Raw genomic sequence first — 13,768 nt, 5'->3', positions numbered from 1 at the left:
GTCCTCCGTTCCGTTGGCACAGCTCCAAACGCTGCGCGGCTCTCTGCTGAGACACAGTCCGCTCAGAATTAATAACTTCAAAATGAATTATCACTTTAAATAAAATGACACCTCTTTACAAACCGTGCAATACAGACAATAAACTACAATCGTCTAAAACATTTTTTTCCTCCCAAAATGAGACGTCCTGCATTCTTTATGAACCTGACGTGCAGCACAGCTGCAAGAGCTCAGCTCATAGGTATGTAAAGACATTCATGCCAATAATAATGTCTGAAAGGAAATGCTTTGTGACAAAAACTAACAGATTTTATTTCTGTTTATGTCCAGAGATCAAGGATGCACCATGTAGAGTTTATTATGTCCAGAGTTTAAGGATCCAGTAACCAATTTCATATTTATTTACTTTAAGACTCAATAAAATGTTGTTCAATTTCAATTTAATCAGCTTATAAAGCGCCACATTACAACAAAAGCCGTCTCAAGGTGCCTCACACAAAACAGTTCAACATAAAAAATTTAAATAAATAAATAATAATAAAAAAAAAATCAAATACCTAATTAAAAACAGAAGTAAAAGAATAAAACATAAAATAAAAACTACTCATAAGAAAGAGAATAAAAATAGGTTTTAAGTCTTAAGTTTTAAGTCTCTGACTGCCTCACTGAGGGCCATGTACTGGCTAACCCAGAATGAGATTGCCCACTCAACAAACTTCCCCAGCCTTCTGGACATGATGAAGGGACTTGGGCTGTCGTACTTGGCTTTTCCCCTTTGGGTACCCCTAGAATGGCCAATTTTTAGCTTAAATCATCCACATCACCACCCCCCCCAGTCGCTTCGCTCCCTCGACATTACCACTACGCTAAAATTTTATCCTAGCTAGAACCCTGGGATGGTGTTATTTAAGGGCACCACAGCGGACCGCATGCAGATCCACTTTGAAAGTTTTACACCAGACGCCTTTCCAGATGAATTACACGGAGAAACACGTACAGGCCGCTTGAGATCTGACAGGATCAACTGAGCACAGAGCAGGATGGTTGCTCCTGGAGCAGCTGGTGGGACCACCGGCAAACTGTGATGGGTAAAGACGTGTCAGATGAGTCAAGAAGAACCAAACAACATGAGGAAAATCACTCCTCCATGTCGGAGCAAGTCTAATACTGCCCCAGGATTCTGATCCTGCTCTGGGATTTCCACCCAGGCGGGGAATTCCATCCAAACCTGCTCACAAGACAGCAACCGCCTCGTGGTTCAGCAGAATCACATCAACATAAATGGGCTCTGACAGTCCAACAATGTCTACAAGTCAGTTAGTCCTCCATGGTCTGATCAATTTCGGTTGATGTGTCCATGGTAAACTCACCTTTCTGGACTTTGTCACACAGTAGGTAGATCTCCTCACCACCACTCACACAGCCGGCAGTCCGATCCATGCGGACAATCTTCAGGTTGGAGGCATTGGGAGCTTCTGAAGGAGGAGACAGACAGCAGGGGGGTCAAGAAAGAAAGCACAGATCTGTCCTCTACAGATGTCTGTACGGTCTGTGAACACACCATGACACAGACAAAGTCTGTGTCAAGATAAAAATCCCAGAGTTATTGGACTAACAAAGTCCATTTATAATTAAAACTCTTTAGGGACCGATTATAACTGGCTGGAACATGTTCCCTCAGTCCCCTCTAAAAGCACTGGAACACATCCCCTCGGTCCCTTTTAAAAGTACTGGAACAAGAACTCTCAGTCCCCTCTAAAAAAAACGTCCCAAATCCATCAGACATGTTAATATTCGGTTGTTGTCCTCCAAATCAGTCCTGATACATAAGCATACTTTGGAACATCAGTTCGATACGATCGGTTTACCTGAAACATGGTTAAAAGCAGATGTACAAACGTCCTTTAAATTCAAACCTGACTGATATGGAGTTTTTGGGAGCGGATACATATCCCGATAATAGGGAGTAAAAAATAAATAAATGATGAGATTCAATGACTGTGAGCAGTTACTGCTCCCTAGACTTGTGTGTGTTAAATGCAGCCCAATTTATCTGCCCTGTGAATTCACTACTGCTATGGTTACTGCTGTGTACATTCAACCTGATGCTAACACAAGCTCGGCCCTTGGATGACTATGTGACACCATCAGTATCCAGCAGAGCACATGTCCTGAGGCTGTCCACATTATAGCAAGAAACTTTAATCATGCTGATTTAAAGACTGCGCCCCAAACTCTAGCAGCATGTTAAGTGTGCAACTAGGGGAGATTATATAATGGCTGAGTCGGTCCTTGTCATATAATTGGTACTTTGTACGTCACAGGGCATGGATTATTCGTCCCTTTTGTGTTGCATTGCATTTAGAGTGTAGTTTGGTTTCATTTAGAGTGCAAATTTGGTTCCTTCCGTTTGGCACCATTGCACTCTGCACTCGCGCGCACACACACAAAAAACAAATCCACTGAGCTATCTGGAGGCTGTTAAACCCCTGTCACATTGGCGTATTCGTAGAGCTGCTCATTGCAGCGTTGTGTTTCATTTAAATGCGCCCGAAATGCGCGCGTACTCAGCCTTTTTCAGTGTTCGTTTCATACTTGCAGCTGCGTGTGTTCACTTTTTAATGTGTACACACAGTCGCGTGTACCATGCCGCTATTAAACCAGTTCACTTCTATTTTCTGCCTCTGTGGAAGTGCACTCTGTTCTCTACTGCATGGTGTGGTGCGGCTCAAAAACAGAGTCATTTAACATTATATTTATTATAATTTTATTTTATTTTATTTTTTGTCTTGGTGGATCACTTTCATTGTGTCCAGATGCTGCTGAGTCTGACTGTGGTAAAGGCTGCCCTGAACAAAATGATGTGACTCGTTAAACTTTTAAAGCTCCGGTTGCTCCGATCAGGTCCGCTGATTTGATCAGACTGATCGATCACAGCGTCTGATGATCGCACCGACATGCAGCAAGTGCGCGTTTATTTTAAAGAATCACAGCTCTTTTCAGCTTTGATCAGGTCGTGTGATGATCGCACCGACATGCAGCGACTGCGCGTTTAATTTAAACAGTCACAGGTTCGATCAGATACACACACACAGAGAGAGAGAGAGAGAGAGAGAGAGAGAGAGAGAGAGAGAGAGAGAGAGAGAGTCAGGATTTCTGAGTTGAGGTTCGATTTGTGATTTTTGGCTGGATTGAGGAACTACACAAAGTCCTTTTTTTTAATGGAAGTCCGAAGTCAGTGCACAGCATCACTGGACTACACATCACAATTTGGACTTTAGCAGCAGTGGAACACCAAAATGTAAGTCCCTTTTCTGTTGTTGATAAATTAATAAAATATCAAATGACAAGGATCTATTTTAGCCGTTATAATAAAAACATATAATGAATGTTTTTACATTCTTTCAATGGAACAAATATTTAATTCGGTCAAAGCTGGAACATACCATTCAATGAGGCGAAACACTTAATTATGTTGTGCTTACATGCACAATGACAATAAAGGCATTCTATTCTCTCGCTCAACAAGTGACGTCAGTTTTTATCCATGTTCAGTCCAGAAATGTTACGTGTCTTCTCTGTGTACCACTCTCTCCCACTAAAACAACAAATAAACATTCAGGCAGCATCAAAGACATCCGTCTGAACCCCCCCAAAGTTCTGAACATGCACAAAATTTTCTGACAAACTTTACGGACATCAACTGACTCATTTTGTTGGATGTAAAAATGACTTTTGTCAGACAAAATCGAACACAAACTGATAATAGCTCCTTCACCATGTGACTGGAGCTTGGAGAAAACTAGCCACGTTGTCACAGAACACTTCCTGTTTCTTGCACAAGAGTCTTTCACAATAAGAGCACAGGGCAAACGGACAACGTCATCACAAGTCCAACAGAGAAGAGGAGAAAAATATCATGCAAAGTCATTATTTTTTGCTTTTTACAAAATGCTGAGGGCCATGGAATTCATTTTAGATGGGTTTTAATAAAACTTAATGAAAAAGTATAAAGGAATATTAGACTTCATAAAAATATGGGTGTCTGCATTTTTCGTTACAAACTCAAATATTTACTGTATAAAGTGAAAAATGCTTGAAGATTTATGTTTCCTCTGAATGACTGAACTCATATTTAGTTGTATGAACACTGTTTCTGAGACCTGCTTCACATCTGTGTTTCATGGAGTTGACCAGCTTCTATCCCCTGTCAACAGGTTTTTCAGTCCAGGTCCTTTGGACCACAGTCTACAGTTCCTCTGCACTTCTTGGTTTTTCCTCAGAAACAGTATTTTTGACGTCACCCCACAGGTTTTCTGTTGGATTAAGGTCCTGGAATTGGACTGGACTCTCCATAACATTAATGTTGTTGGTCTGGAACCAAGATGCTGCTGACTTGTTTCCTCTTCGTCATAGGATAACATGACCTCTTCAAGTACATTGATGTGTTCACATTGATCCCTGATCCTGGTTTGTGATCAACAGACCCAAGAAACATCTCCACATCATGATGCTCCACCAGGCTTCACTGTCTTCACAGTGGACTCACAGGTAACTTCAGACCAAGACCGATGATCAATTTTGTGAACGTATCATCTGATCAAAGGCCGCATGTTCTGGACACTCGGGTGAGGAGAGGAACAGAACTGTAAACTGATCACCATCTGGTGGTGAGTTGAATCAGAGGGTGTGGGAGGAGTTCGGAGCAACCATGGAGAAGGACTTTCGGTCTGCACCAAGGTGCTTCTGGCGGACCGTGAGGCACCTCAGGAGGGGAAAATGGGGAACCATCCAAGCTGTCTACAGTAAGGATGGGACTCTGCTGACCTCAACTGAGGATGTAATCCGGAGCTGTAAGGAACACTTTGAGGAACTCCTGCATCAGACCAGAGCACCCTCTATAGGGGCAGAGCTGGAAGATGATGGAGGATTATCATCAATTTCCCTGGTGGAAGTCACTGAGGGAGTCAAACAACTCTGCAGTGGTAAGGCCCCGGGGGTTGATGACAGAGCCTATGGTGTGGCAAAGTGGGGCGGTGGTCCCCATATTTGAAAAAGGGGACCAGAAAGTCTGTGCCAATTACAGAGGCATCGCACTACTAAGCCTCCCTGGTAAAGTTTATTCCAGGGTGCTGGAAAGGAGGGTTTGGCTGATAGTCGAACCTCTGACTGAAGAAAACAATGCTGGTTCCGTCCTGGTCGTGGAACAACCGACCAGCTCTTCACTCTCAACGTCAAGTACCTTGACGTCTTGTTCATGAGTGAGGGGACAATGGAGCGTGAGATTGGTTGGAGAATTGGCGCAGCAGGGGCGGTGTTGCAATCGCTCTACCGTACTGTTGTGATGAAAAGGGAGCTGAGCCAAAAGTCAAAGCTCTCGATCTACTGGTCAATCTTCATTCCTACTCTCACCTATGGTCATGAGAGTTGGGTCATGACCGAAAGAACTAGATCACAAGCCGCTGAAATGGGCTTCCTTAGGAGGGTGGCTGGTGTCTCCCTTAGAGATAAGGTGGGAAGTTCGGTCATCCGTGGGGAGCTCAGAGTAGAGCTGCTGCTCCTTCGCGTTGAAAGTAGCCAGCTGAGGTGGTTCGGACATCTAGTACCAGGTACATCCATCTGGGAGGAGACCCCGGGGAAGACTCAGGACGAGGTGGAGAGATAATATGCCTCGGGATCTCCCAGTCAGAGGTGGTCAATGTGTCACAGGAAAGGGAAGTCTAGGGTCCACTGCTAGACCTCTTGCCCCCACGACCAGATACTGGATAAGCAGTTGAAGATGAGATGAGATAAAAGAAAATTAAAGTGAATGCCGACCTTGACGCTTTAAAACAAAATCAAAACAAAACATGGAAATGTGCGCACAGCTGTTTGTGGTGCACAGCCGTTTGAGGTTGGAGCGGCTATGCGCACCCGCACATGTATGTTCCAGCCTCACGTGGCCGGAATGGAACACCTCTTGCATACTGGAGACTGGAGGGTAAATTGCGTTGCACTCAACTGGAGGTTTGCTGCCTCACCTGCAGAGGGCTTATTATCATGACCTCATGAGCATAAACAAGCTGAATCCCAAATTCCTGCTCAAGACTGCAGCCAAACTTAGTTCATCAAAGCAAAAGCACAGAAATGATTTGTGCAGTGACAAGAAGCTGCTTCCAGGACTAAGAGGCAACAGTCCTCCACTGTTTGATAAATTACTATGCGGAAGACACAGTTGACAGGTTTCAAAATGAGTGGGAGCAAAAAGGGGACATTTGGACTCACTGCTGTCGTAAATTGGCTCTGACAAGACAGGCTCAAGGCGTCGGGAGAATCCTCCATCACTGTCGAGCAGAAAGGCTGTGAACATAAGGCGGACCACACTGAGGTCCATGTCTTTAGCCTGTAGAGATGCTGCAGAGCTGATGGCGGCATGCTGGACGTCTGCAGACAGAGACAGCAACAAGGTCACAGACAGATGTCAGGTCAGTGAGGAAAATCATGACTATTTCAAGGTCCCTTCTGTGTCTCAGAGCGTGAGGACACAGAGAGCAAACAGCAGAGTTAAAAATATTTTTAAAGTTTTCTTTTCTTTCAAACTCTGTGAGTGTCCTCACTGTGTTTAAACTAAAAACATAACTACAAATGCATTACAACAAATACTAATGCTTTTCTTTTCTTCCAAATACACTTGAAGTCTCTGAGAAAGACATGAAGTAAGTTCTTACCTCTGAAATTAGGTCACACTATCCACATAAATACACAACTTCTCCATTCTACCTCCTCAGAGACTACAAACCAGGGGCGGATCCAGACGGAAGGAGGGTGTTGTGGGGATGGGGGAGATGTGCCCCTCAACACCCCTCACTTAAAGGTCCACTTTTGAAGACATTTTTTGATACTAATAGAATACTACTAGTAGTATTTATAACTAGAAGCACTCAGAGAGTGCAAACCTCTGCCAAGGCCATGGGGTCACTGGCGCCATAACATCTACACGCCGTGGAATCATTGAACCTAAAAAAGTGTAACAATGATGTTTGCTCAGTAGTAAAAAAAGTTTCATCTGCTGTGACTGGATAGCATGTATCCTTAGCGCTTGGCATCACAGTTTATTGCAACTTGCACCTTTCCCAGAAGCTACTGTCATCTGAGCACGGATATTGATATTGCATGTGCTTATAGACAAAAACAAATAAGAGACAAAATTAAATTTATTATTCAACTAAACTGCAAATATATGAATTTTTTAACATTTATGAAACACTTCTCTAAACAAGGCCATAGGGTCACAGGGCCATAGGAGATTCCCTCCTTGGCACAGTGATCTATTTATTTTTGTCTCTTTCTCTAAAATTGTATATAATAATTAGATTATTAATATATAAACAAAAATAAATTTAAGAAATATTACAATTTGAAAACAAATGACCCGAACGTGATGACAGCTGCAACTGTTTAATGCTAACTTTTAACATTGAAAATGCCATAGATATGCTAACGCGTTAGCATCGGGATACAGATCGTGATCCCGATCACCACTAAAATTTAATCACTTGTTCCTCTTGTCATTTCCAACCACTCCACAAAATTTCATCAAAATCCGTTTAAAACTTTTTGAGTTATCCTGCTGACAAACAGACAAACAAACAAATGCGACCGAAAACATAACCTCCTTGGTGGAAGTAATAATATTTTTACAACTAAAATGTTTAAATCAGTATTACTCTGGCCTGAGTTTTACTACAGTTCTACTCTGTGTAACTGATGAGCTACTATATAAAAATAAGTTTACGTAATTTAACTTTTCTACACAGCTACATAACTAATGTCTGAGCTCCAGAATTACTGGGTCTGTTTGAGGTTTGATGAACAGATAAACTCCTTCTGGCTGAAGTAAAGTCCTTCCTCAGTAGACGAGATCTTCAGACAGCCATTCATGCTTTCACCAGCTCCAGACTTGATAACTGTCATGCTCTTTATGCTGGTGCAAACCAGGAGTGAGCATATTACACCTGTACTGTAATCACTCCACTGGCTTCCAATTTGTTTTAGAACTGATTTTAAGATTTGAATGTTTTAATGAGGCAAGGGGTGGTGGCCAAGTGGTTAGTGTGTTTGGTTTCAGTGTGGAAGGTTCCTGGTTCAAACCCCACCCCTGCCACATTTCTCCATGTAATGTGGAGTTGTGTCAGGAAGAGTATCCGGCGTAAAACTGTACTGTTCCATCACGTCCCCTCCACACCTTTATCCCAGCGTGTGCCGTACTGTTCCATCACGTCCCCTCCCTACCTTTATGCCAGCGGGTATCATACTGTTCGATTATGTCCCTGCACACACCTTTATCCCAGCGTGTGTCGTACTGTTCCATCACGTCCCCTCCCTACCTTTATGCCAGCGGGTATCATACTGTTCGATTATGTCCCTGCACACACCTTTATCCCAGCGTGTACCGTATTGTTCCATCACGTCCCCTCCACACCTTTATCCCTGTGTGTACCGTACTGTTCCATCATGTGTCCTCCAAACTCTCAATCAACTTCATTCAAAACTTTCTCCTTGAATCTGTTTTTCAGGCATTCTGCTTTTAAGCCATTTTATCCTCGACACTGCTGAGTCTGCTCTTACCAAACGAGCCATCACATCCTAAAACAAAACTTACAAACTTACCCCAAACACACACACACACACACACACACACACACACACACAAACAAAAGGTTGAGATGTGTTCAGTGGGACTCACCGGTGAGTTCACGCGGTACTCTGACTTCCCCTTGTAGGCCGTCGATTTCAGGATGGATGGAGACTCCACAGTTGTATCCCATCTTGAAGGCCTCCAGCATCCTCTCCTCCAGAGTCTTCACCACATTCTTCTTGGTCACATGAAGGATCCCCAAGTTCGGAAAACTAAAAACACACCACAGACCCTTAAACATGGAGCTGTTCAGGTTTAAGAGCATTCTGTACAACTCCTCCAGTGGGTGTGTCCTGGCATTCTGCCAGGCCCCCGGAAATGACCATAGAACAATGACATCACGACAGTACTCCAGAACATTATCATGACCAGGTACAGTGGAATGAGGACATCATCTAGAATCATCTCAACTTTCTTATGTGAAGCACAAACCAAACTGACCAATGAGAAAAGAGGATGAGAATGTCATAAATTCAGCAAATACAAAGGTCTCAGTATCAGAGCAGAACCAGACCCAGTCAGCCGTTAATACAGTACCAGGTTACAGAGGTTCCAGCATCAGAGCAGAAGACAATGGAGGATCTACAGAAGTGCTAAAGGTCAAGTCTAAGACTGGGGTGCACTCTGTGTCCCAGGTTCAACATCAGACTATTTCTCAGGATTCTGCACTCTGGATGGAGGACTTGCAGACAGGAGCCAGACAATCTGATCCTGAAGTGTAACCAGGGACTGATGTTCACAGAAGCCATTTGATCTCAGAAAAGGTTATGTTTGGCAGCGTGCCAAACACACACACACACATATATATATATATATATATATATATATATATATATATATATATAAGTTAAAAAGAAAACAGAAAACAACTAAAGTCCACTTACGGGTCCGGAACAGCGCATAAAATCTGTATAGGGTTGGGTCGGTAAAACCTTCTGTGGGCGGGCCGTAAAATTCTGGGATAAACGCCTTCCCTTATTGCACACGGGAAATATTAAAAAACGGTTGGAGCAGAAACATGATAACAGCGGAGTTAAAACGTGGTAACAGCTGAAGTGCGGTGGTGTGAATGTGTATGACTGAGAGTGTCTCGGCATCGACATTAACGCTTGTCCGATTGTCCGGGACAAGTGTAAAATGTGATCGGACAAGTAATAGCTCTAAATCTTTGTCCGACCGGACAAGTGGCTTTTTTTTTTTTTTTGGTTTAAAACATTCAAATTCTTCTCGCACCTCGCGAGAAAGTGTCTTCGGTTTTTCCTGCCACTCTCCACGCAGCGGACAATCAGAAAACATGATAACACAGGGTTCTCCTCAGACAATGGAACAACGGCGCCGTGCCACAGTGTTCTGACAGCGCCGTCACACTCTGCCCTGCTATCAAGTAGTTTTTCTAAAATTCAGAACAGAATGTCTTTTCTAAAACCTCCGAAACCAGGCCAGATACCAGGGAAAACAACAGTCAAACGCAAAGCATCAACCACTGCAAGTGTAGAAGCTTCAAAGAAGAGGTATGAAGAGAAAGGAAGAGAGAGGAAGTTTGTGAGTAGCTGGACACAGGATTATCTGTGGCTGGGGCACAAGGAAGAGGACAACACAATATACTGCCATGTCTGTCAGGATTTTCCTTCAATTGCGGACCAGTAAGGCATGTTTTAAATGTTGAAATAAAATAATTTGATTTGCTTTATAAAATACATACTGGCAAATGATCATGCATTGAACAGTGATGAATTCAGAAAACACACAGGAGAGAAGCAAATGCATATTGGCATTTACCAATTATTTTAATTTTTTCCCCAATTATGAACAATCGCAGGAGAGAAACATTATGAACTATGTCTCGGTTAACAGATTAAAAGGCTAGAGGCTATGCATGCAATAAAATTTATTTTTTGGAAATTCAATTTTACGACCCACACAGGAGAGAAGCAATTTATGAAAAAGTGTAATTTCAGTCCTTCCACAGTAGCATGCCCCCAAACACCCCTAGGTGACACAAAACACTGACAAGTACACTAAAAAGCTTAATGTCAATGCCTGCATTTAATGAACAGTGTTATGTGGGAAACGTTAAATTAACTTTACCAATTAAATTCAACATTTTATTTTTTCGAGTGTGGTTTGTTTTGGAAATAAAATTGTGATTAAAACACTCCAGCCAGAGAGCAGAGCAGAGGGTTGTATGATATGTGGACGGAATGTACGTGCAAGTGAAAGTTGGATTAAGAATGCTGGAAATTTGAAAGTGCATGTTTGGGTTGGTGGATGCAGGTGGACGACAGTAAAACATGGTTGCCAATTGTAACCTGTTTATAGAGCTCCTGCTGGGAGCATTAATATTGGTGAGGGTGAATTGGCAGCAATGTACAAGCAACAATTAATAATAAGTCAATATTTTGATCATCCTGTGTTTTAATTGGGACAAGATAAACTTTCATGAGGTGCTTCTAACCCCTGCTGTAAATTAAGCAAAAAGCTGCGGACTTTCTTATTAAATGCATGAATGAACGATGAAGCACTTATTATTATCTGATGCATGCAGATTTTGTTAGACGTGCAATGATAGAGATTATTTGGACAACTTTTCACGTGACTACTGTCCATCGTGGCCCATGTTTATTCCTGCAAACTAAACATTGTTTGTGTATCTGATCCTGTCCTTGTTCAATTTTTCATTTATTTCTATTTATTATTGGAGTTTAAGCACTGATTGATCCAACAGATCTATTTTGAGATAAATTACTAAAAAGATACTTCAATTCACTTTCAATGATCCTGCAAATTTGATGTTCTGTGCAATTAAAACTGTTTTGATATGACATCTCTTAATGGGTGTTCCCCTACCCCTTGGAACCCCTGCCCAGTTGATATCCTTTCTCAGGCGTGTATGGAAGGCTGCATACCCATGACGGGTAAGATCCCATCTTAAACACTGGGACAAGCTAAGGCAGGCACAGTCACAATTACTCGACCTTGTCTCTGTGACACTCTGACTCACTAGGATATGAGGGTACGACACTGGGGTACTGTGGTGGGGTCAAATTTGCCCGTATGCCTACATGGTAGGCAGTGCATTGATTTGATTGGAGTATTGGATCATTGTCAGGAATTGAATTGTCATATTAAGATCGGCCTGAATTGGAGACCATGCCTTAAAGTGTTCACCTCAGATAACTGAGGTAGCAAGGGGGATATGAAGGATATATAACTCATATGCACATAATAATCGATATTAATTAATGCTTATCAATCATCCAATCAATCAATTTTGTTGGTGGTTCTTGTAAGAAACATCCTGAAAGGTACCAACACTACAGGCTACGCAGCAGTCTCCTCTGACAAAATCTTTATGCTTTACTAAGCCTTTATGCTCTATCTTTACCTATTCTGTCAGCACAGGCTGCAGAGCTCATAGCCTTGACCGAAGCCTACAAGTTAATGAAGGGAAAAAGGGTGACAATATATACTAACAGTCAGTATGCATTTTCGATGGTTCATGTTTTTTCGAAATAATCGCGGCATGATTAACTCTATAGTTAAACCTGTGCTGCATAAAGACCTGCTCTTAGCACTGTTGGAAGCGGTGCAACTACCATCTGCAATAGCAATTTGCATGTGTGCTGCACACACTACAGCACAAGACCCTGTTTCTCGTGGTAATCGTTTTGCTGATGCCACAGCCAAACAAGCTGCTCAAGGGGGATTTTTGACATTCACTGATAATGTAAAGCCTCTTGATACTACTGTTTTGAAAGACATGCAGCAGTCAGCACCCGAATTTGAAAAAGCCTTGTGGAAGTGACATGGTGCTTCTGTGAATGATGGGATTTACACGTGCCCTTTGCACAAACCAATATTTCTACATAGTCTTTTTAAGTGGGCGGCTGTTTTGAGTCATGGGCCGTGCCACGTCTTAACAGGGGGGGATGATAAGACTAGCGGAACAGCACTTCACTACTTATGGCTTTAATAACTATTTAAAAAAAATTTTGTTGTGCCTGTTTGATTTGTGCAAAGCATAACCCACAGGGCAATGAGCGACCACGCAGAGGTCAATTTCCACAACCCAAATATCCATTCCAAACCATACATATGGATTTCATTGAATTGTCACAATGTGAGGAGAAGAAATACTGTTTAGTGATCACTGATGCATACACTAAGTGGGTTGAAGTTTTCCCCACAAAACATGCAGATGCTGAAACATTGTACAGTGACAATGGTTCACATTTTGTAAATAGAAACATTCAGTATTTGACAGATCATTTGAAAATAAAAGCAAACAACACACTCAAAGTGCAGGTTTAGTGGAAACAACAAATGGGACAATTAAAAGTAGGCCCAGAAAATGCATGGAAGAAACAGAAAAAAATTGGGTTTATTGTTTAGATTTGGTGAAATTATACATGCATATAACACCCAGCTTAGAGACTGGACTTACGCCATTTGAAATTCTGTACGGCAGGCCCTATAGGTTCCTAGACTTACAGAAAATAATGGGGCCTGACAGTGAAGATGAGGGATTAGTTGCTTATATGAGATGAGTGTTGTCCCACAAAAATATCATACACGCTAACAAGATACTAGACTCTCCTATTTCTGTGCAGGACCCTGAGAATCCAATAAAGATTGGCGATTGGGTGCTGATAAAGAACTGGTCATCTCCGAAGTGGGAGGGTCCATCCCAAGTGCTGCTAATCACCCCCACTGCAGTGAAAATTGCAGAGAGGTCATCTTGGGTGCATCTATCTCACTTGCAAAAGACAAAGATATCTGAAAGATACTGAACTGGACAAGGAAGACGACGTGTAACAGTGTTGGCTGACGGCCTATACAGGTCCAGCAACAGCTGGAAGCGTGTCTGACAACTAAGAGAGGGTGACCAGAGTGTGATCAGAGAACAAAGATAAAGATAAAGTTGAACCAGAAAAGACACCCAAGCTCATCTAGGGTCCTGAAGCAGACGAGAAACCAGCTAAAACTGAGGAGAATCCTAACAACACAAGCCAGGATAAGAAGCAGACGGACTACAAGCTTGAAATAGAGCACAGAAGCAGACGTGACCAGACCAGGAAGAGAAGCCGACGA

At 42.4% G+C, this 13,768-nt stretch overlaps 1 protein-coding gene across 2 annotated transcripts in view; it reads right to left on the bottom strand.

The window, feature by feature from the left end:
• nfkb1 (nuclear factor of kappa light polypeptide gene enhancer in B-cells 1) overlaps window positions 1–13,768 on the bottom strand; it is an 84,588-nt gene that overhangs the window by 46,851 nt on the left and 23,969 nt on the right. For both annotated transcript variants that reach the window (XM_034182237.1, XM_034182236.1), the window contains exons 7-9: window positions 8,726–8,889; window positions 6,265–6,423; window positions 1,371–1,475 (exon numbers count right to left, since the gene is read on the bottom strand). In XM_034182237.1, coding sequence (XP_034038128.1) covers window positions 1,371–1,475; window positions 6,265–6,423; window positions 8,726–8,889 — 428 coding nt within the window. The remainder of the gene's footprint in view (window positions 1–1,370; window positions 1,476–6,264; window positions 6,424–8,725; window positions 8,890–13,768) is intronic.

The sequence above is a fragment of the Thalassophryne amazonica genome, chromosome 11 (assembly GCF_902500255.1).
Source record: "Thalassophryne amazonica chromosome 11, fThaAma1.1, whole genome shotgun sequence".
In the NCBI taxonomy this organism is placed as follows: Eukaryota; Metazoa; Chordata; class Actinopteri; order Batrachoidiformes; family Batrachoididae; genus Thalassophryne; species Thalassophryne amazonica.
Note: the sequence above shows the minus strand (reverse complement) of the source record. Positions and strands in the feature narration are given on the sequence as shown.